The sequence below is a fragment of the Elephas maximus genome, chromosome 11 (genome assembly GCF_024166365.1).
Source record: "Elephas maximus indicus isolate mEleMax1 chromosome 11, mEleMax1 primary haplotype, whole genome shotgun sequence".
Lineage (NCBI taxonomy): Eukaryota > Metazoa > Chordata > Mammalia > Proboscidea > Elephantidae > Elephas > Elephas maximus.
Genome location: NC_064829.1, coordinates 71,695,229 through 71,719,588, shown reverse-complemented (window position 1 = coordinate 71,719,588; position 24,360 = coordinate 71,695,229). Strand labels below are relative to the sequence as shown.

Below are 24,360 nucleotides of genomic sequence, written 5' to 3'. Positions count from 1 at the left end.
ATGGGTGTGCATATATCTGTCCGTGTAAAGGCTCTTATTTCTCTAGGGTATATGCCAATGAGTGGGATTTCTGGGTTGTATGGTAGTTCTATTTCTAACTTTTTAAGAAAACGCCAGCTAGATTTCCAAAGTGGTTGTACAATTTTACATTCCCACCAGCAGTGTATAAGAGTTCCAATCTCTCCGCAGCCTCTCCAACATTTATTATTTTGTGTTTTTTGGATTAATGCCAGCCTTGTTGGAGTGACATGGAATCTCATCGCAGTTTTAATTTGCATTTCTCTAATGGCTAATGATCGAGAGCATTTTCTCATGTATCTGTTAGCTGCCTGAATATCTTCTTTAGTGAAGTGCACGTTCATATCCTTTGCCCACTTCTTGATTGGGTTGTTTGTCTTTTTGTGATTGAGTTTTAACAGAATCATATAGATTTTAGAGATCAGACACTGGTCAGAGATGTCATAGCTGAAAATTTTTTCCCAATCTGTAGGTGGTCTTTTTACTCTTTTGGTGAAGTCTTTAGATGAGCGTAGGTGTTTGATTTTTAGGAGCTCCCAGTCATCTGGTTTCTCTTTGTCATTTTTTTGTAATGTTTTGTATTCTGTTTATGCCTTGTATTAGGGCTCCTAATGCGGGATGATTTTTTTCCTTCGAAAGCCATTGAGTGACTGAGCATGCACTGTGGTAACAGAAGGAGCCAGAACCAATAACTCATCTCAGAGCATAAAATAACCGGAAAAGAGGAAATGGAACTTCCCCTGAACCTTTTCAGGTCTTCCCCGCCAACAGCTGAGTCGCAGTGCGCCTGCGCCCAGCCTGGCTTCCGCCCGACCTGGGGCAGGCTTCAAGGCCATCTCCCCGCCTCCTGACTGCAGGAACTGTGGACAAGACGCGAGGCAGCTGGTGACCAGTGCGCGCGCTGATGACGAAGGCGGAAGCGCTCACGCCCAGAGGCGGGACAAGAGCCCGGAGGGGCTCGGGTTTGCGGAAGTTTTGTGAGGAGGGTCTGGCGGCCTTTGGCGTGCTGTGTTGTTTCGGATAAAGTTCCGGAAGAGAAGTTGCAGCTCAGGGTCCCGGAGCCACCATCCTCTCTACGTTTGGGGCGAGACGGGGCACGATTCGACGTTGCTTCTGTTGGTCCTTCTCACCTCTAGTTCCTCCCTGAGGAACCGCCTAGCGTCTCCGCCATGGCATCCACTTCAGTCAACCTCCAGGTATCCTTACTCTTCTCCCGCTCCCTCAAAGATCCAGAGTCGAGGGGAGGTGCGAGAAGTGGGGTGCCGGCGGAGAGGAGGGGGAGAAATGGCCGCGCCCCGGCTGCTGGCCGGGGAAGGCGGGGCCGGGCGCGGTCGCAGGTGGGAGTGGGCACTCTCCCGGGGAAGAGGCACTTCCGGGCCGCGCTTGGGGTCTGCGCAGCCCACGGGCTTTGTGGGTTTTGGGTTTTTGTAACCAGCCACGTTTACACAGGGGTGGGCAGAGTTCCGTACAAAAGGCGAAGACTCCCCAATTAATAGAATTGAGCGAGAAAAGAGTGTAATTTTTACAAAGCACTCCTCTGGGGCATTTGAAAATAGTGTGATCATAGGCTTGTCTTCGTTTCTCAAGCTGATATAACAAAGCCTCGCTTTTCGGGCTGTCAGGTCATAAGAAATACGGGAACAGCCCTGGAATCTGAGGCTGGAGCCAGATATTCATTGAGCATGTATGTTTAATTGCGCTATTTTATAGCTCCGAAAATGTAGACTATGTAAGATCAGAGAGCATTCTTCAATTCCTGTGTCTGCACCGACCCCTTCCTCCTCCCACCAAACTACACTGAGCATAGTGCTTCATACATAAATAATAGAATCCTAAGATTTTAGATTTAAGCTTTAGCCCCTTGTGGAACTGAATTCATTGAGAATATGAATTTATAAAGCAGTGTCTCCCATTCCCAGAATGGATCTGGGGCTCCAGTGGGGTTTAGAGAGTGACTTACTCTCGAGGATCCCCAGTCCACGAGGTCAGTCTGGGGCAAAAGAATAAGTATGGAATTCCTACATAGTTCACCAAACAGGCAAGATAATGGAGGGCCTCCTTAACACAGAATAGTTGATCCTGAAGAAAGACCACTCAGAGGGGACCCACCTAAATAGATCAGAACTTTACAAAAAAAATAGAGGTGACATCTTGGTTGGCACTTTTATCTTGAAAATTGGACTAAGATATAATGAAAATAAGTGTTTTATGTCTAACAAAATATAATTGCAACTATGGCTAATTTTCTACAATAAGGGATAAGTGGGGTGTTGATTTGTTGATCTTTTCCAACAAGACTATTGAACTAAGATACAGTGATCTTCACTTTCTAGTCCGTTCGGAAAGGAAGTTGTTTTGGTTAGTGGTGCAGCAGCTTCCCAATAAACCTTCAGAGGCAGAAAAAGCGCTTGGTCCCTAGAGGTACCTCTGAGCATGAAAAGGGTTAAACAATGGAGTACTGTGATCAGGTTTTTGTCTTAGAAAAACTTGACTAGTAGGAAGCCTGGGAGCAGGGAGGCGAGTTAGGAGGCAGGGTTCTATGAAATGGGATACAGTGAGGGTCCAAGTTAGAGTGGTGTCTATTAGAATAAAGAGGAAAGGATTGATAAGAGAAAGATGTAAGAGGGGGACTAGTAAGGCATGGATCTGCATTTAGAAAGCGAGGGAAAAGGAGGAGTCTGGGCTTTCTCCTGAATTTCTGGATTGGATATCTGAGTGGGTAGGAGTTGGTTTGGGGAATACAGAAGGGGCATACTTGAGGCTGGGGTGGAGATTGGGGAGCAAAATAAGTTCAGCTCTAAACTTGATAAATTTGAAATGCCTGTGGGGACATTCAAGTGGAAATGTCCAGTGAGCAATAGGATATGTGTGTGTGGAACTAGGGAGTGAGGGCTGAGCTGGAATTACTCGAATATAAATGCTGGCACGCAGGAAATTTGTCTTGAGGTTGCTTTTATGTAAAACGGACACAACAGTTTCCAATATGATTCACTTCTGACAGCTTATGTTTTGATTTTAATGGTATTCTTTTGCTTCTCTTTGACAGAAAGCCATAGACCTTGCTAGCAGAGCCACACAAGAGGACAAAGCTGGGAACTATGAGGAAGCCCTTCATCTCTATCAACATGCTGTGCAGTATTTTCTCCATGTAGTTAAATGTACGCAGTTTATTTTTTATTTAAAAACACTAAAACGAGTATTCTATTTCATTTAATAAAAATTGCAATATAATGCCAGAAAATTCTAAACCATCCGTATGAAAAATTCCCTACTTTGCAGTGACTTTTAAATATTGTACTGAGACTTGGCTAACAGATGTGCACAACGATGGCAGTTATTACTTTGTGCACCTAACCATCTTAAAATGTCAGTCAATGGAGATCATTTTTTATTTTACTGATAATGCACCCAAATTATATAATCTCAACTTAACTCATTTTCTTAGCATCTGTTTGAGAATATTCTGTTTTAAAAATAGGTTGGCAGACATTTTATTTGTGTATGTTACAAATACGTAGTGCACGTATACCGCGTGCCAGGCACTGGGGATGAAACAGTGAAGAAAAATTGGATAACAACCCCTGCCCTCACGGATGTTAAACCTAATGCCAGACCTGTGAGTTAAGAGCTGTATGCGTTAAAAAGGAAACCCTGGTGGTGTAGCGGTTAAGTGCTATAGCTGCTAACCAAAAGATCGGCAGTTCAAATCTACCAGGTCCTCCTTGGAAAGTCTCTGGGGCAGTTCTACTCTGTCCAGTAGGGTTGCTGTGAGTTAGAATAGACTCAACAGCAATGGGTTGGATTTTTGGTTTTTGGTTTATGTGTTAAAAAAGGACATCTTGCTAGTAAACTTAAAGTTATTAAAAAAAAAAAATTGGCAATTAGATTGTTTAAGATTTCTTTTGAGGTGTTGTGTCAAAGCTAAACTAAAATGAATCATAACAGGTAAGTTGTGGATTTGCAAAGTTACATGGGTCTAGTCCAATGCACTGCACTCACTGTGAAGACCTCTTCTGAAAATAGCCTCGCAGAGGCCTTTATAAAGTGAAGTTACTGTATTGGTGGTATATATAACATGTGGGATTTCTTTCACTTTTTATACTCTCTGAAATAAAACTTAGGTAGATGTTAACGGAGATGATTAATATTGCTTTATTTATATTTGTCTTTCTTAATTGGTTTTGTGTGAGACAAGCAGTTTTCATCTGTATGCACTGAATGTGAGAGAAGAGTTTGAAATGTACAGACTATTAATTTCTTCCTATTATTTTACACCAACTTAAAATGTCCTATTGTCTTGCTGAGATCATGTTCTCTTACCCACTGTTGGCCTCTGGCCCTGCTCAGGAAGGGAGCAGAAAAGAGTTGATAATCACTGTTTATGCTGAACTAGAGGTGATCTTTATTCTCTCTTTCCCCCAAAATATTTTCCTTGTTTAGAAAGTATCTCTCTTCAGAGTTTAAACCTTTCCTGTGTAGACTACCAATGGAAAAAATCTCTGTCATTTCCCTTCAATAGATGAAGCCCAGGGTGATAAAGCCAAGCAGAGTATCAGGGCAAAGTGTACAGAATATCTTGATAGAGCAGAAGAACTGAAGGAGTACCTGAAAAAGAAAGAGAAAAAACCACAGAAGCCAGTGAAAGAGGGACAGCCCAGTCCATCTGAGGAGAAGGGGTATGTATTTTAGAGTGTTGGATTTTATCGTCTCTTAATTTTTAATTTGTGAAATTTCCTTTGCTGAAACCAGATATTGGTAATTATGGATGGCCCAACGGCCAATCTGACCAGCTTCCTGTTTTTGTAAAAATAAAGTTTTATTGGAACACAGCTTCACCCAGTCATTTACCTATTGTCTGTGGCAGCTTTTTGCAATAAAATGGCGAAGTTGAGTAGTTGCAACGGATACCATTTTGCCCACAAAGCTTAGAATATTTACTATCAGGTCATTTAAAGAAAAAGTTTGCTGATATCCAGCTTAAGCCAGGCTCTTAGGATGATACGGTTCAAATAGTTTTCTGTGATGTTTGCTAGTAGAAGGGGAAAACATGTACCCCCTGGCCATTATGTAATTAAAACAAAGCAAACCAAACCTATTGCCTGCAGCGACCCTATAGGACAGAGTAGAACTACCCCATAGAGTTTCCATGGAGCCAGCTGGTAGATTTGAACTGCCGACCTTTTGGTTAGCAGCCGAGCTCATACCCACTGTGCCACGAGGGGTCCCATTATGTAATTTTGAAGTTAAAATTAATGGTAGTAATCTGTGAATTAATCCTTTGACTAGTGGGGCTCTTAGTGAATACTATCCACATGGACAATATGAAGAACAATCATAAAAATTTGGGCTATCTTACATAAAATTAGTGTAGATCAGCATTAGAGTTACAACAAACATAATTTATAAACATCGAAACCCATTTTTGGAATATCTCCTTAGGTGGGGGATATATCACTTACAGATGCAGAATTTAGTTATTCAACAGCTAATGTATGCATGCCAAATTCTGTGCTAAGCAAAAGGTGCAAATTCTAACCAGAGTCTCTCTGAGTGTTATTAATTGGTACCAGAGTGTTTCCAGATGACAAACTCAAGAATGAGCATCTGGACTGGGGTTACCTGGCCCTGTTGAGTTTGAAAGCAGAGAGGTTCTGGCTAGCTTTAGGGAATATGGTACTTCTAGTTCACAGTATGCAGGGGCCCGAGTTACCTAGGTAATCCCCTCTGATCACCAGGAGTGAAGTGCTTTGAGAGCTTTGTGGTGGCTACCATAGACCATATATTGAAGCACATGAAGAATGTAAGACCCAGAGTCGACCGGCTGCTTCAAACTAGCTAGGAGAGTTTGCAAATTACAAGCTCAAGGTTTTATATTCTCTGTTCAGGATGTGATCTGGGCCTGAGGAGCTTTGGTGACACCTGAGAATGTTTGTCTTCTGCAGGCATAGCTCTGACAACAAAAATCAGACCACAGTCTGACTTCGTGGTTTATTGAATTTCAACATAGGTTGAACTTGACCAGGTTTCTTATGTGAAAGTTAGGGCATTTATTAGAAGACTGGCATCCAAACTTGGACTTAAAATATTGAGAAGAATTCAGTTGACCGAGCACCCAGAACCCCATCTCTCCCTGCAGCGCCCTTTCCAGCAGAAACGTGGTCTCTTCCTCTTGAAGACCCTGTAATGACTTCCCCTGAGATGACCAGCCATCCTATAGCAGGAATGCACTTTGGCTAATTTAAACAAAAAGCCATTTATTACAGGGTATTACTTTTTTTTTTTTATTACTTACAGAATTTTTGGGCTAAAGAGTCAAGCCTGGATTCCATGTAGCTAGGAGAAAGCCCAGCCATGCCAGGTTTGTTTAAGTAGCTATTCCGCTGCTGCCAACTCCCCTCCCAAGCACTGATGCTGGGGAGCCACCAATAGGACCTCTGCTGCAGCTTCCTCAGCCAAACCAGTGCGTCACCAGATATTATCTGGTGTGCAGCCCCCACTTCATTTTGCTCGAATTTTCCTTCTAAGTAGTGCATACCTGTGTCTTTGCGGTGGAACTTAGGCCTCATGTGGAACCCTAGCTGCAAGGGAGCCTAGGAATGACAGTTTTTATAAGAATAAGCCTTTACAAGAAAACATGGTTGGCAGTATTTGCTTCCCCATAATCCCACCATTCTAAGATTACTAAAACGGTCCCATTTTGAGATAAAATCTGTCATGCTTTTTATCCACCTTTATATTTTATATGAAAAAATGGTGTGATACCATAGTTTATTACTTTTTCACTCCACATTGTATCATGAATATCTTCCCAGGAAGGTATTTATACAACATTTATAAAGGCTGTAATATATTCGATCATATGCTAATCCCTGTAATTGAATATACGTTATTTCTGTTTTTCCTTGTTGTGAACAGTGCTGCCATGGTTATCTTTGTAGTCATACCCTTGAGCTCATTTTAAATTATTTTCTCAGGATAAGTTTCTAGATAATGAAGTTCCTGGATTGATCTTTGTTTTTTGGGCTCCGTTCATATTTATCAGGAAGCTTCATCCATCTAAACCTCTAAACTAAGGTTGTAGACCTTTGTACCTTAGATAATAAGTATTCAGGTTTTTTCCTCAGAGTTGTAGCTTCTTGTTCTAATTCATATTTTCCTGTTCTTGTTTTTTTTGTTGTTGTTGTTATTGTTTATGATTCCCTGTAATTTTAAATCTTTAGTGGATTGAGATGTAGGGCTTGTGTTTATATATTAATACATACGTATGTATGCATGTCGTGGGAATGTGGAGCTGGTACCTGACTTTATTCTGATCTTTTTCTCCCTGTCCTGTTTATAATTCTCTATTGATAATGTGCCTGCTTACCATTTTATTTAATGTATTCCTAAAAATAGTAAAATAAGCATAACTTTTAATGTGAGTGTCTTATTTTGCTATTTAAATTCTAAATGTTTCAGGTTAATCTTTTCTTCGTCTTTACCTTATTTTGCTAGCAATGAGTGATCATTTGAATATATCAAATTCTTTTTATTAGGAATGACAGTGATGGGGAAGGAGAATCTGATGATCCTGAAAAAAAGAAACTGCAGAACCAGCTTCAAGGTTGCTTTAGATCTTATTTTTAAATTAATATCTTACTGAAAAGACTCATAGTGAATTGCTCATTTGACTTATACATATGCTTTTGGTCCCCAACCATCACATGCTGGCTGTGTTGACAGCACTTTCCATAGAGTTTGTAGGGTCTCTAATTTTTTTTTTTTTTCCTTTCATGTACTAAAAATGTTGTTTGGTTTTACATCTCCCTTAAAAAGGCTTTCAGTCAGCTTGTTGTCTTTAGTTTTGTCTTATTTGCCCCCTCTTACAGAAGGTAGCCTTTATACTATCAGCACACTATAAAATCTGTTGGTGTGTTTATAACCAGCTGTCAAGACAGGATGAATTAGGGTTTCCACTTGGCTGTTGTTACTGTTACCGTTGCTGTAGCTTATTCATCGATGGTTTATTTCATGTTTCCTCCCTGCTCTTTCAGTGTTCCATGTACTTTTCTCCCTTTAAGTTCTCCATCTTTACCTTCCATACCTACAGAAGCCCTTTTGTTCTAGCAGAATGGCATAATGGAAAGGGCAAGATTTTAGTTCCATTCAGATCTGGGTCTGGATCCACTCCAGGACCCACTTCTTAAAAGCTGTCGAATCTTAGACAAGTTACTTACCCTCTCAGAGCCTGAGTCCACATCTCCAAAATGGAAATTAATAACATTTTTCATTCAGGACTATTCAGAGATTGATGACCATGTAAAATTGGCTAATGTTATATCTGACACATTCTGGGGGGTCAGTAAATGGTAGCTCTTATGTATCTGAAAAAGGCAGGTATTTAATTGCTGGCTTCTTTAACTGCTGTGGTTTGATTGTTCTTTGGTATGTTAATTGATGATTTTTTCAAGTCGAATTTTATGCTCAATCATCAGTAATATCTATTTTGTTCATTTGAATCTTAACAAATAGAATGCACAACTGGGAAGGATTTCTGTTATATCAGCTCAGCCAAGTTTGGCCAGGCCTTGACCTCTGCTCTACTGGTCTCTTCATTTTGGTGATGATTTGTGTTTCATCAACCCCACTGGGCTGTATAGGAGAATACAGTAATTAGAATACTATAATAAGGATCATATTCTAAAGTTAGTAAAGATAGAAAGTATTTTTATATACCAAGAACTGCAATGATGGATATAGTCCAAGGGCAGAACTTTGAGCTTGCACTTCTGTATCTGCTGCCAGAGCAGGCCCGGCAGACACTACGTTCTCAGTAAGTGTTTATTGGGTGACCCAGTGGCCTGTGAGAAGTGACATTATTTCAGTTGTAATGCAAAAAGCCATTTTCTGTCTTTGTTCTTTTGGTTCTGGTTTTGTTCCTTACTCTCTTCACTCTCCACATTAAGAATTGGAGTTTGTATCATTAATTTGGAAAACGATAGATTTTAGTATAGGATTTTTCTTTAAATTCCCTATCAGCTATGAGCAGAACCAGAGACACAGAGAAATGCAAACACTTAAAACATTTAAGTGAGGAATTTATTTGGAATTTCAGGATGAAGATGGAATACGAAAGGAGTCCTCACCTCTCATATCCGAGAGTCCTTTTTGTCCATCTTTTAATTTAATGGTTTGTTGATGGATTTCACGGTGTAATATCCTCTTTTTTTTTGGATTTTTCTTATTTTTTCCTGAAACAGTATTTTAAAACTTTAACTTCTGGTTTAGGTTATGACATTAAGTGTAGTATTTGATTGTTAAAATTAAAAACGGGGTTTATGATTTGAGTTTTCTATTAGTTTACTTTGGAAACACTGGTGGCATAGTTGCTAAGTGCTATGGCTGCTAACCAAAAGGTCAGCAGTTCAAATCCACCAGGCACTCCTTGGAAGCTCTGTGGAGCAGTTCTGCTCTGTCCTATAGGGTTGCTATGAATCAGAATCGACTCAATGGCAGCAGGTTTGGTTTTTTTTTATTAGTTTATTTTGGTATTCAGTAATTTTTTTTTTTTTATAGGTAATAGTATAATCAAATGTAAATTTATATAATTGGAAGTACTGGCAAAGTGTTTTAATTCTATTTTCCAACAGCCCCTCCTTTTTAAAATCTTACATACCGTTAAGCCATGTCTTGTAATTCATGTTGCTATTGTTGTTATTGTTGGGTGCGGTTGAGTCAGTTCTGATTCCTGGTGACCCCATGGGACAGACTAGAACTGCCCATAAGATTTTCTGAGCTGTGATCTTCACAGAAGCAGATTGCCAGGTCTTTCTCCCACAGAGTCACTGGGCGGGTTCGAACTGCGAACCTTTTGCTTTGCAGCAGAGCACTTAGCCAATAGGCCACCAGGGCTCCTTGTAGTTAATATTATTAGCACTTAAATAACCTTTTATCGCTAAACATTACAAAGTCACCTTTTAAATTTAAGGAGAGAAGTATTAGTTAAATGTGAAGGTAAATTCATAGCAAAAAATCTTGAGTTAACTAGATGATGCTCATATATAAGGTAAATTTACTTTGATTTAACTGACCCAAAATCCTGTTGTATGATGTGAATATTTTTTCATGTGGGGTTGGTAATCTGAATGGAACATAGAAAAAAGGGAATTGACTTTTTTCTTACCTTATACTTAGTCTGAACTCATAGAATGCTAAAAAATGTGGTTTCATTTCATTTGAACCTACTGACTAAAGATTTTCATAATTTTGTGACATACATTGCAGATTATAACTAGTCTTAGAATAATAAATGATCTTTCCTAACAGGAGGAAGTGGTATATAAAAATAATTTGTGCAAATGGTGCAAGTGCAGTGTGCAAGCGGTGGTATTTTGTTACATTAAAATGGCTGTACTTCATCTTAGAACATGCTGGTTAGTAGTTTGTAGTTGAGCAGTTTCCATGCACTGGAAAACTAGGAAGGCTTTGATAAGTCTGTTGAAGAGCCAAATAGAAAGTTTAGCAAATCTCTGGGAAGTTTTGCAGATCAACTAGAATATGCCTTTTCTCTCTTCTCTTGCCCCCACCTCTTATCTCCCTTCCCCTCTCCTCTCTTCTGTCTTCAGTTGAGCGTATTTTCTTTTTGTGGTTAAGAAGGGCATTAAATCACCTTTTCTCTTGGTGAAAAGGAGGAACAGTGGGTCAACCTCATTCAATGAGTTCTTTTGATACTCCAGAATCACTGTGTTCAAGTATTATAGGTACTTTGTGTAATGTTTGATGCTTTTTCTTGCACTCTAGTACTCAATGTTACTTCAGCCTCACACTAGCCCACCTAAGAAGGTTGAGCAGATGGTATTCTCTTCATTTCACAAATTAGGAAGCTGAGATAGAGAGGTTAAGTGACTTCCCCTGGGTTGTCTGGTTGCCCCTCCCAGGCTTCTGACTCTTACTTACAACTGCTTCCTCATCACACTATTTCATTAAATTCTTTAACACAAAAAGCTTTTCCAAGCAATTTTATAATGCATTTCTTTAGCATCATCATTTCAAGTTATCTTGTAAAGTTGATAAAATAGTCTTTAATTTAAAGATGGCATGCTTTTTTGTAGGCGCCATTGTTATGGAGCGACCAAATGTGAAGTGGAGCGATGTTGCTGGTCTTGAAGGAGCCAAAGAAGCCCTTAAGGAGGCTGTGATACTGCCTATTAAATTCCCACATCTTTTTACGGGTGAGATGACTATTAAATACTTTTGTCTGATGATTTTTGAAGGACATGTTGATGACTAATGTCAAGCATTGTGAATTCTTGTCTGCCACATCTTGGGTTATTACTTCAAATTCTGATTGTTAATAAGGAGAGAATACATCTTTACACAAAGATGTTTGTTCCTTTTTAAAATACATAAATAATGTAGAACAAGCTGAATGTCTACCAGTAGGGGCTAGGGCAGTTCAGTTCACCATCACGCAGTAGAATGCTATGTGAACATGAAAAATTATGGTGTAGATCTATATTATAATTTACTGACATGGAAGAATGTCCATGCTATATTAAGATCAAAAAGCAAGTTGTAAAATATGTATAGTATGATCCCATTTTGTTATGGAAGTGCGTGTGCTGAGAGGTAACTATAGATGGATGGACATGAAAATGTTAATATATGTCTAGGAGATAAGAGTATGTGATTTTTACCTTTTCTATGGAGGGAATTTTTTTCTTCTGAATTTGTACAATGGACATGTATTAGTTTTTTGAAAGTCTTTCCCGTTTTTCAAAGAGGAGTCAGAATGGTTGATGAGTTTCGGGTGAAGTGTTTGTCCTCTAGTAGCAGAGGGACAGCTGGTTCTTCCTGTTTGGAGAATGCTGCTGCCCCCTAACTGCGGGGAGTTGGCGTGAGAGTCCCAGCAGTGAGTGAGTGATGTGTTGTCCTCCTTGTGACTGGTAGCCTGTGTCTGTGATAGGGCTCTCCCTGCCAGCTAACAGAGAAGCAGAGGTTTTTCCTTTTGAAAACAAGCTGGTTTGTGTAGAGAGCAAGTCTGTGATGTTGGCCTCAAAGCGAACAGGTCCAGACAGTGCTGTCGCACAGGGCAGTGATGGGGAGCACAGAACCTGTGGGTCAGCATTGTCCACCAGCTTCCCCTACGACTTACAGCCCAACTGCAGGAATGTGAAACAAAGTGTAAAAGTGGGCATCATAATTCTATAAAGGTACAAGAATACTACTGAGCTCATTTTGTGTTGTATTACATATGTGTTTCCCAATGAGAGTCATTTATGTGTCATTTTCATGGACTTTGCCATATATGTGTAGCATTTTTTTTTAAATATCTTTCTTTAAGTCACTTCTTAAACTTTTTGTTAAAGTATAGCATAAGTACACAGAGATGTGCACAAACCCCTAAGTGTTCAGTGTAGCACATCGTCACATAGTAAACACCCCTGTGTAATCATCACCCAGATTGAGAAATGGCACTTCACCATCACCCAGAGCCCCCTTCTGCGTCTTTCAATCCCTGCCCACCTTCCTCCCAGAGGTGACCACTCTCTCTGGACTTCTTACACCATAGGTTATTTTGCCTGTTTTTGAACTTTTAAGTCATTTCACTCATTTCTCTCAATACTTGGATCTTAAAAGACTGCCTTGTATCTACTATAAAATTAAAAATGAGTGTTTTTCTAGTACACATTAAAAAGATGACTATTTAATAATTATTTAAATGGTAAAATTTATATACCACCTAAAAGCGCTTAATATGCCACCTGTGGTGTATCTGCCACACTTAGGTGAACGCTGATTTATAATCGCATCCGTTTAAGTTAGGAAAATATATTCAAGTAAAAGTTGAGGCTTTCATAACAATAAATCTAGCAATATTTCATTTTGCCATTAGTCATTAGTATTTTATCCTTTTGCCAATACTATGTACCCACCCACAGTTTGCAGGTAGTGATCTTTTAAATGCGTGCTTGATACTATCAGCCATAACCTAGCCCAGTTCATTTTAGCCAGTCTTATCATTTCTCATTTGAAAAATTGAGACTTGCTTGCTGGTTATATTTTGGTAAAGCTAGGATGTGAGGTGGTCCGCTTACCATTACCTCTCATTTGAATAAGAGGTAATCTATCTGTGCTTCATTGTGGAATCAAGAACTGACTGGAACTCAATTTTTGCAAGTCATCCAAACTGTGTTGCATTTATTCCTGCAAAAGTCAAACGTATAAAATATTTACAGTTGTTCTTTCCTGAGGGTATAGTTTATCCTACAACATGGTGGTGTGGAGCAGTACACATAGGAGATGAGCAGAATGGGCCTTGTGACCGAACTGTTTTCCTTGACTACTCTGTCAGCTCAGAGTGGTTGGAGGTCCTTTTGTCTGCATAGTTCATTGTCTGCATTGTGATTTCCGTACATACTGGTTGAATGAATGAGCAAGCAAGCAAGCAATTGAACTTCCTGTTAGAAGGATTATATCTACCTAAGCACAATTTTGACAAAGTGTTCTCTAGAAACAGCAAATAAAATACATTTAAGACATGCCTACCTTAGAGTGATTGATTTTTAAAGTAGTTCTTATTCTTACTGATAGCATTGGGGTAAAAACCTCTTCAGGTCTATGTAACTGAAATTCTCAGTCTTAAAAATCTGATGTTATTTTTATAATGTACCATTTTAGGCAAGAGAACACCTTGGAGGGGCATCCTGTTATTTGGGCCACCTGGCACGGGAAAATCCTATTTAGCCAAAGCTGTAGCAACAGAAGCAAACAACTCAACCTTTTTTTCGGTGTCTTCCTCTGACCTTGTTTCTAAGTGGTTAGGTGAAAGTGAAAAGTAAGTAGTAAATTGATTTTTTTTTGCGGGGGGGTCTCATAGTTACTTGTATGAAATATTATTGTTCAGAAATTAGAGAGATACTTAAGAGTTACAGCACGAAGGTGAAAGATAATTTTAAAGTTTTTTTTTTTAATACAGTTTTTAAATATTTAAACAGCCAGGCACTGAGGTAATAGTTTTCTTACATCATATATAGACATTCAGAGAGGTGACATATGTATTCATACCTCTGTCAGATCAGATCCTAGTTTGAAATTTATTTCATAGAGAAAAGATAACATACATGTGTAACTTGACAAGGTGTAAAGTGGATTAACCAGTATGGCATTCTTATTTTTTGTACCTGAAGCATGATCGGTGTTTTAATCCGTGGAGCGCCTGTATTATTGGCATATTATGTTGTTTTAGTCTTTATTTTTTTTTAGCTACCTTTTAGAAATTGAAACTTTTTTTTAATTTCCAGGCTTGTTAAGAACTTATTCCAACTTGCCAGAGAGAACAAACCTTCCATCATCTTCATTGATGAAATTGACTCTCTCTGCGGTTCAAGAAGTGAAAATGAAAGTGAAGCCGCACGCAGAATTAAGACAGAGTTCCTAGTTCAAATGCAAGGTAATATTATTGATTTTTTTTAAGTTTCTATTTATTTTATAACCAGTATTATAGCAATAATGGAAAAATAATGCAAGGAGAATCTCTTCGTTTTAACAGACTCAGCTGCTTCAGTATGCTCTGTTTCATTCTAATTGTCCTCCAGGTGCACGCATGGTTTTTACCCAGCTGTAATCATCTTGTAGGACTCACTGGTATAAATAGTAAGATGAATAACATATTCACTTATAACATACTAGGAACAATTTCAGTAAAAGTGATATGTAGGTTTCCAGTGAAACCTTTCAAGAAATATTTTGAAAAGAATATTGAGTATTTGTCTATAAATCTAGGAGATTTCAATCTTGGAAATATTTTTACCTATTTTAGTAATATAATATTCTTTTAAGTATAGTTTTTTCAAGATGAGACTACTTTAATATTAAAAGCACCACAGTTCTTAATAGGAGAGCCCTGGTGGTGCAGTGGTTAAGAGCTTAGGCTGCCAACCAAAAGGTCGGCAGTTCGAATCCACCCGCCACTCCTTGGAAACCCTGTGGGGCAGTTCTGCTGTATCCTGTAGGGCTGCTTATGAGTTGGAATTGATTCAACAGCAATGAGTTCGGTTTGGTAGTCTTAATAGGACATACAGACAAGGTTTAAAGAATACTAAAGTGGCCAACTACTTAAAACGCTACGTATCTTGATGCAGGAGTTGGTGTGGACAATGATGGAATTTTGGTCCTCGGAGCTACAAATATACCCTGGGTTCTGGATTCTGCCATTAGGCGAAGGTATGATGACACAGTAAATATCTTACTCCTGACTATAGATGTAACAAGAAAATGATAATTCCCATTGTGTCTAATGAGGAGGTATTCTGATAACTTTTCAGGATATTTTTAATGGGCCTTGCCTTGCTGACCTCCACCTGGGGGAAGAAAGACAGGCATTTTTTGTCTGCTTGCTATATTGAAGAAACGCGATGTGCACATACTGGAATATTTCCCATTGGCAAATACATTACCTAATGCTTACCCTGTCCTATAGGGTTGCTATGAGTTGGAATCTACTCGACAGCAACTGGTTTGGTTTTTTGGCTTAATGCTTACCTTGGTCCCAGGGCAGCACAAAGGGTTTATGCTCTACTACTAACATAAAAGCTGGTGGTTGGAACCCATCCCATAGCACCACAGAAGAAAGGCCTGGTGATCTTCCTCCATAAAGATTACAGCCAAGAAAACCTTGTGGACTCAGTTTTACTCTAAAATACATGGAGTTGCCACGAGTTGGAATCGATTAGATGGCAGTGAATTTGGTTTTTTTGGTTGGCTCACCTTAACAGACACCGATACTGCAGAAATTTACAAATATAGTTAGATGTTTCAGTGAAAAGCCTTCATATGCAATTTTAGCAAAATGACAATTACATACCTCAAAGTAAGATAACCAAGATATGTATTTAGTTAAAAATTTCATCTTTGATTTTTAAATTTAACATGAATCTTCAACTCTAGAAAGGTGTATAGACTCTCCACTCTTTACTTCATCACAGTTGCCTGTTCCTTTCATTAATTTTGCATGGCAAAAATTAGCGCTTCGGTTTTTGCCACTTGTATCCCATTACTTGATGGTTTCCCAGCAGGCTAGATTACCATCCCATATGAAGGAAGAAATACACTGTGTATTTTTGAAAAATGTCCTAATTCTGAGTCCAGCTGTAGAGATGATGGGAACTTTAAATTCTTCTCACAGGAAGTTACCTAGAGAAAAAGAGTCTGAACAGACCACTGAAATTGTCCCTCATTGCTTCCTCCCTATCTCCAAATACTGAAATTCTAAGAAGGCCAGCAAAATTATTAATAAAATACACATAACAGACCATTGTGATCCTAATGGTTTTCATTGACTGATTTTCAGAAGGAGATTGCCAGGCCTTTCTTCCTAGCCTGTCTTAGTCTGGAAGCTCTGCTGTTCAGCATCATAGCAACACGTAGGCCTCCACCGACAGATGGATGATAGCTGCCCATGAGGTGCATTGGCTGGGAGTCCAACCTGGCTGTCCTGTGTGGAAGGCAAGAATTCTACTGCTGAACCACCAATACTTCTAACTTTACATAGTTGAGAATACTTAAATATCTTGTTTCTTTTTGAAAATATCCTAATTTTCAAACAAAGTTAAAGATGCATATATACATTAATATGTATATTAATATCCTTGATGTATTTTATATTTCATTTTCAGGTTTGAGAAACGAATTTATATTCCTTTGCCTGAAGCCCATGCACGAGCAGCAATGTTTAAACTGCACTTGGGGACCACTCAGAACAGCCTAACAGAAACAGACTTCCGAGACCTTGGAAAGAAAACCGATGGTTATTCAGGGGCAGATATTAGTATCATTGTGCGAGATGCACTTATGCAGCCTGTTAGAAAAGTGCAGTCCGCCACTCATTTTAAAAAGGTAAAGTCGCCCCAGACAACCTGCTAACTCAGAACAGAAACCACTCCCAAAGCCCACTTGTCAGACAAAGATTAGACAAGCTTATATAACAAACAATAACACATGTGAGGACCATGCTTCCTAATTCAGTCAGATATACGAGACCAAATGGGAAACTCCTGCCCTAAAGCAAGATGAGAAGGCAGGAGTCCACAGGAGAACTGCACAAATGGACACGGGGAACAGGGCGGGTAGAGAGAGAGTGCTGTCACATTGTGGGGATTGCAATCAATATGTGTATACATTTTTGAATAAGAAACTAACTTTGCTGTAAACTTTCACCAGAAGCATGATAAAAAGAAAAAAGGTAAGTAACTTCTGTCTGCCCTCTCACATATATTGTTAAAAGCAAGTTTCGAGACCATCCTTGGTTTCTCTTCAAAGGATTTTGGAGCAGTTTCAGTTTTGGTAGTAGTTCAGTAAGTGGGCTATGTAATAGAAATATTTCTTTTTCATTGAAAATAAGTTCTCAAACAAAATTTAGTTTATTAATAGACATTATTAGTAGTCTTAAAATGTTTTAAAGTTTTCTCTGGAACGATTTTTGAAGCATCTCTGTATTAATATTTTACTTAAGTGTAGAAACAAATACATCATTCTGAAGCTGCTTTTGATATAACTAGAACATCCTTGATGGGAATCTGGTGCATCTACAGCTCACTAACACAGTGAAAATAATAACAGCTAACGTTCTGTATGCTGCGCAAGTAATCCAAGAAGCTGGACTATATGAAGAAGAACAAGGCATCAGGATTGGAGGAAGACTCATTAACAACCTGCATTACGCAGATGATACAGCCTTGCTTGCTGAGTGAAGAGGACTTGAAGCACTTACTGATGAAGATCAAAGACCACAGCCTTCAGGATGGATTACACCTCAACATAAAGAAAACAAAAATCCTCAAAATTGGACCAGTAAGCAACATCATCATGATAAACGGAGGAAAGAATGAAGTTGTCAAGGATTTCGTTTTACGTAAATCCACGAACAACACCCATGGAGGCAGCAGTCAGGAAATCACACGACACATTGCATTGGGCAGATCTGCTGCAAGAGATCTCTTTGAAGTGTTAAAAAGCAAAGATGTCACCTTAAGGACTAAGGTGCAACTGACCCAAGCCGTGGTGTTTTCACTTGCCTTACATGCATGTGAAAGCTGAACAGTGAATAAAGAAAACCGAAGAAGAACTGATGCTCTTGAATTACAGTGTCAGTGAAGAATATTGACTATACCATGGACTGCCAGAAGAACGAACAAACCTGTCTTGGAAGAAGTATAACCAGAATGCACGTTAGAAGCAAGGATGCGAGAATTCATGTCACATACTTTGGTCATATTATCAGGAGGGACCAGTCCCTGGAGAAGGACATCATGCTTGGTAAAATGAGAGGGTCAGTCAAAAAGAGGAAGACCCTCAATGAGATGGATTGACACAGCAGCTGCAACAATGAGCTCAAACATAAACCACAATTAGGAGGATGGTGCAGGACCAGGCTTTGTTTCCTGCTGGTGTGCATCGGGTCGCTGTGAGTTAGAATTGACCCGACAGCACCTAACAATAATAACTGAACAGTGTTCTTTAAATGTTTAAAGCAAGAATGTTTAGTTCTCCACACCTTCATCATTCCTAAGGTATTTAAAGTTGATCATTATAAAGCAAATATTAAAAGTGACATGTGTAGCAATCTAAACATTTTATGTGACTGTATGTCACAAAGGAGCCCTGGTGGTACAGTGGTTAGGCGCTCAGCACCTAATCAAAAGGTTGATGGTTTGAACATGCCAGCTGCTCCCCGGGAGAAAGATGTGGCCGTCTGCCTCCATAAAGATTGATAGCCTTGGAGACTCTGGGGGGCAGTCCTCCTTGTGTCCTGTAGGGTCGCTAAGAGTCAGAATCACCTCAGCGGCAGTGGGTTTGTTTGGTTTGGTATGTCACAGAGGCTCTTTTTCTGGCTAATGTTACAAATTTTTATTTTAATTCAGTTACGGCGAATCATAAAATGGCACTGAAATTGCATTTAGCATTTAATTTTGCACTTATATTTGAAGGCGTTTTTGTCGAAAGAAATAAAAGGACTCAGTAATTTCAGGCTAGAGCTTCCGTATATCACAGAAGTGTTTCAGCTGTGGAAAATAGAGAAAGTTAAGAGAATTTTCAATGTGTATTTTTGGTCTCTTAAGTTTATTACTACATAATAAGCATTAGAGAAAAGAGAAGTCTTAGCCACAGGTAACTGTTTCTTCCTTTTTTGTTTTTAAACTCATTTTTTGTCTGTGAACATATGAGCAATTTAGGAAATTTCAAAACTGTAGGAAAGCATCAATGTAAAAGTGAAAATCAACCAAAATCCATCCCGTCACCTAGAGATCACCACTTTTTGTTGTAAATTCCTTTCTATTTGTAGAAGTAAACATGTTAACAAAATATAAGATTTGAATGTATTTTCAGCTTTCGTGAGGAATGGCTTAAATCTTAGTTTATGATTCACATAAACATTTCAGGTTATCATTTATTCCAGGTTCGGGGACCTTCACGGGCTGATCCTAACAACATAGTAGATGATCTGCTAACACCCTGTTCTCCAGGTGACCCTGGTGCCGTTGAAATGACGTGGATGGATGTCCCTGGCGATAAACTTCTGGAGCCAGTTGTTTCCATGGTTTGAAATTTTGTTTTCCTTTAAGAAAAAATTTAAAGCATTGTATTTTGTAATTTCTCAAATGAAGATAAAATTTTTTTTTTTTCCACTTAATCTTTGCAGATTAGCTGGAAAATGTTAGTATGATCAGGCTTGTTTATTTAATCCGATACGCTCACTTGGAAACCCTGGTGGTGTAGTGGCTAAGTGCTATGGCTGCTAACCAAAAAGTCAGCAGATCGAATCCACCAGGTGTTCCTTGGAAACTCTATGGGGCAGTTCTACTCTGTCCTATAAGGTCGCTGTGAGTCAGAATCAACTTGATGGCAACAGGTTTGGCTTTTTTTATATATATATATTCACTTACAAAAAAATTGTAAGGGTGGGTTGAACTTAAGGTATAAAAATAATTACATTTAAAATATATTTTGGTCTTTGAGGAAATTTTAATATTAAGTGAAAAAACTATTTTTCAAAAACATAGGTTTTCTATAGACCTTCTGTTTTATTTCTGGTAGTAAAACTTGAAATTTGAATGAAGTATTATCCAAAAATGCTCATATACATTACATAACTCATTGTTATGACGTAACTAAAAAGCAGGATTGGAGGAGTTTTTTTTTTCTCCCCCCTTGTGATCTCAGAGTTTCTTAAATACTCAGTAACCTTTATAGGTAGTCCCTGACTTAGGATGGGGTTCCATTCCAACAACTCTGTTGTAAGTTGGTTCTGACATAAGTCGAATACTTAACATCTTTTTTTTTTATTGTCATTATTATTGCCTTTTATTATCAGTATCTTTATAAATACAGTAGTGTTTTGAACAGTAAATCATAAAACTGAACATCTGCAGGTGAACATCTGAGAAGGATACTTTAAGCAAATCATGCACTGCAACATATTACTAACAGTAGGACACACACACACACAAAATGGTCACAAGTGGGAGTCATCATAACTCGAACATGTCTTCAGGGACTACGTGTATATGTGTATCATACCCAAAACCAGACCCGTTGCTATCAAGTCAACTCCCACTCATATATAATAGTATTCATAAATGGTGTTTTTCACTTTTACTTCTCAAGGCTCCATTAGAAAGTTCAAGCAATGCACTACTTTAAAAATACTTGAAATTCTGAGCCACAGAATTTTTATTACAAAAAGTTAGAGTTTTGGTTTATATTGAAATAGTTAAAACAATTTACAGTAGTATACTTTTACTAAGTAGTATATTGTAAGGGAGGTTATGGTTATAAAAGTTACATTTAATATGCTTATGTTTTTTCTTGTTGATGAACACTCTCAATTTTTAAAATTTTCTGCCTCGGTTACTTATTTTCAAAGAACTTCAAGGCAGGATTAACAATTTCCAGAGGAGACATTTGTATATGATATATATGTAGGCGTATACATGTAGGTATATACACATGTATATGTATACAGAGATATGAATACGTGAATATGCATGTGTAGATACATAAATAGATAAATTTTGTCTGCTAATTAACCATAGGAGCCCTGGTGGCACAGTGGTCAAGAGCTTGGCTGCTAATCAGAAGGTCGGCAGCTTGGATCCATCAGGCACTCCTTGGAAACCCTGTGGGGCAGTTCTGCTCTGTCCTGTAGGGTCACTGTAAGTCAGTCAGAATCAACTCCATGGCAGTGGGTTTAATTAACCATTAATGGTTATCTGAGAGGTTAATCAGAAACCGTTATTTATTTCAACCCTTGATAAATTATTTTTAAAAGTTTTTGTGCTTTTTCCACCTTTGAAGAATTTGCTGTAACGAAGGGTGGTCCTTTTGATCCTTAACCTTTCACGTACTGTTTCACAGGAGATGCAGCCTAGAAGTTGATTTTTTTTTCTTAATGAATCCCTGATATTAGTATATTTTCTTTCTTTTATGGTTTAATTTTAACTAGTTAAAAAATCAGGTTAATTGATTTTGATAAAATGATATTCTGTGTGTAAAAGCAGACCAAACCTGCTGCCATTGAGTCAATTCCAACTAACAGCAAACCTATAGAACAGAATAAGACTGCCCCATAGGGTTTCCAAGGAGTGGCTGGTGGATTCAAACTGCTGACCTTTTGGTTAGCAACCTGAACTGTTAACCACTATGCCACCAGGGCTCATTCTGCATATAAGTACAGGTAAATGACTATATACCTTTTGAATTGCAGTTGCTCGGAACACTGGCGTTTGTTTAAAAAAAAAAAAAAACAGAAAAGGTCAGAAAATAGATTGTGAACATATTTTTGAGGGCCTTCTTAATCGTTAGGCTAAGAGGATTATGCTTCTGGTTTTGATCAAGACAGAGGGAGGAATTGAAAGTTTCTATGCAATTCAATGTCATAATCAGTGATGTCCTTAGAAAGAATGTTATTGTTGTCACGTGCCATTGAATCGATTCCAACTCATAGCAACCCTTTGTGACAGAGTAGAACTGCCCCATAGGATTTTCTAAGCTGTAATCTTTATGGGAGCAGATCACCAGGTCTCTCTTGCGAAGCTGCTGGGTGGGTTTGAACCACCGACCTTGTGGTTAGCATAGCAGCCAAGCACTTAACTGCTGAGCCACCAGGGCACCTTTAGAAAGAATAAGAGTTTATTGTCCATAATTTATGGCACATGGCAAAAGTTCATATTTAACCTTAGGTTAAAAGAAGTAGTAATCATTATAATAATGTAACTTTTATTTTACCAAATCTGTTACTAATACTTTCCTCCTTCCCTTTTTTCCCTGACAGTCGGATATGTTACGGTCGCTATCAAACACAAAACCCACGGTAAATGAACATGATTTGTTGAAATTAAAGAAGTTTACAGAAGATTTTGGCCAAGAAGGCTAAGCCAAAGACAAGGAAGAGGTTTACCATACATAGTCTTTCCTAGATATTTTTGCCTTTCTTGGATGGCGTTCAGATTATTTCCAATTTTAAAACTCTCTCTTGCCACAGGGATATATAGATCTCACTTCACAGTTCCCTTAAGTTTTATACTGTACTTTTCCTCCATTACCTATTAAATGCTCCTGTTAACAAAAATTATAAAATAATGCGTTATAAAGAAATGAGTGCTATATGAATGGCAAATAATAGAAATTACCCAGTAAAAAAGCAGATTAAAATTGATAGATTAATATTTGCAATTTTTATGAATGGTGGTCTTTGCAAAGAGTGCTTTTTTTTTTTTTTTAACCAAAGTGAAATAAGGCCTATTTTATATTTTGGGGAAAAATCTTTAACATCATTCTTATTATCAAAGTCAAATTTATTTACTATTAAAAATGATAGAATCTTTACTCTCAGGGATGGGCGATATATGATAAAACCACAAAGAGCACCGTGATTGGGTTTGAAGAATTTTGAATTGTGTTACAGCCAGTACTCTTAATTTCTGATAGGTTGACTTTTTTCTCCATGTGGATTTAAGTATTTTCTTTAAAACCAGCAAGCTTTTGTATTTAACTAAATGCCTTTCACTGTGCAATCTCAAGGCAAAGACTTTCTAAATTAGGCATTGTCTTTACCTTGAAGTGGAAAAATTGTCTGTTTCAGTGTCTTTTGTAGCAAGTTTGACCAAAACAGTTGGTAAGTAAGTATGTAATTTTTAAATAACTCTGTCATGAAATACTGTAACGGGAACCTTTGCTAATAGGGAAGTGACCTATTGTGTGATGTGGGGGTATGTATGTGTATATATATGCATATAAAAAATTTTAAAACAATACAGCATAGAAAGGCTTTTACCTTTTAAGTTCAGGGAACAGTTTGTCCTGGCCACATATGTTATCAGCGTAATGCTTTATGAAGCTTTAGAAATGAGTAGATGTCTTATTAAATAATAAAATGCAAACATGATATTTTGTTAATATCTTCAAATAAATAATCTGAAGATGTGTGTTACACTTTAGTATCAACACTAAGTTGTGCCTTGTACAGTTGCATTGGCTATACAAGAAAAGACTGTTGGTTGCTAGCTAGAATGAGGTAGATTCCCTACTTGCTACAAAGCTCTACCTTGCAAATGCTATGGAATAAACTTGCTTTTTAAAGTATATTTGCACATTTTACATATTATGCTATACGGTTGCCTTTGGTTTTCTGTACAGATTGTTGATGTTAAACTGAAATCGTAGGCCTGAAGTATGCTGTCCTTATGTGAAGTAAATTGGTACAACCTACTATTGGCTATATTTTGTGTATGCTTCTTTATTTGGGGACCTTTTGTGTTAGAGAAAATACTGTCTAAATTGATTAGATGCAAAGGAATCATTAAGAAAAAAATCTAAATTGAGTTTATATATGAAAATTGGCACTGGGTACGGGGTATATCAAAATTATTTTTCAGTAACTTTTATGTGAGGGCTGGGAATTAACTTGTCAGACCAAAACTGACTTTGTAGATGTCTTGTAACTGACATTCTTTATCTGTTAATCAGCCTCAGAATTACATAGTATTGATATTAATTGTGTAATTATAGTAGAAATCCATAATTTTTTTTGTGAGTCCTAAATTTGTTTTGAGGAGATTATTCTACTCAGTTGATCAGATATGTGACCAAATAGTGTAGAGTTGATGATAAGTGGATACTTTGCCACCTTTAATGCTTATATATGCTTTCAGAGCTATGTCTCAATATTCATGTCATTTCCAGCCACGGTTCATTAGAAAAATTTCTGGGTCTAAAACTATTCCTGGGATCTAATAACTTTAGATTTATTATGGGCTATTTCCATATAATCTTCATGAACAGATACATACTCAGAGGAGCCTGAAT

The 24,360-nt window shown here is 38.0% G+C and overlaps 1 protein-coding gene across 1 annotated transcript; it reads left to right on the top strand.

Moving 5' to 3' along the window:
* Nucleotides 1-931: 931 nt before the first annotated feature.
* Nucleotides 932-23,763, top strand: VPS4B (vacuolar protein sorting 4 homolog B). The gene is made up of 11 exons (XM_049900265.1): nucleotides 932-1,214; nucleotides 3,065-3,176; nucleotides 4,538-4,694; nucleotides 7,554-7,621; nucleotides 11,109-11,228; nucleotides 13,678-13,834; nucleotides 14,301-14,449; nucleotides 15,141-15,222; nucleotides 16,674-16,893; nucleotides 19,454-19,594; nucleotides 22,328-23,763. The coding sequence occupies exons 1-11, from the start codon at nucleotides 1,188-1,190 to the stop codon at nucleotides 22,427-22,429; spliced, it is 1,335 nt and encodes a 444-aa protein (XP_049756222.1). The 5' UTR covers nucleotides 932-1,187; the 3' UTR covers nucleotides 22,430-23,763.
* The last annotated feature ends 597 nt before the right edge of the window (nucleotides 23,764-24,360 follow it).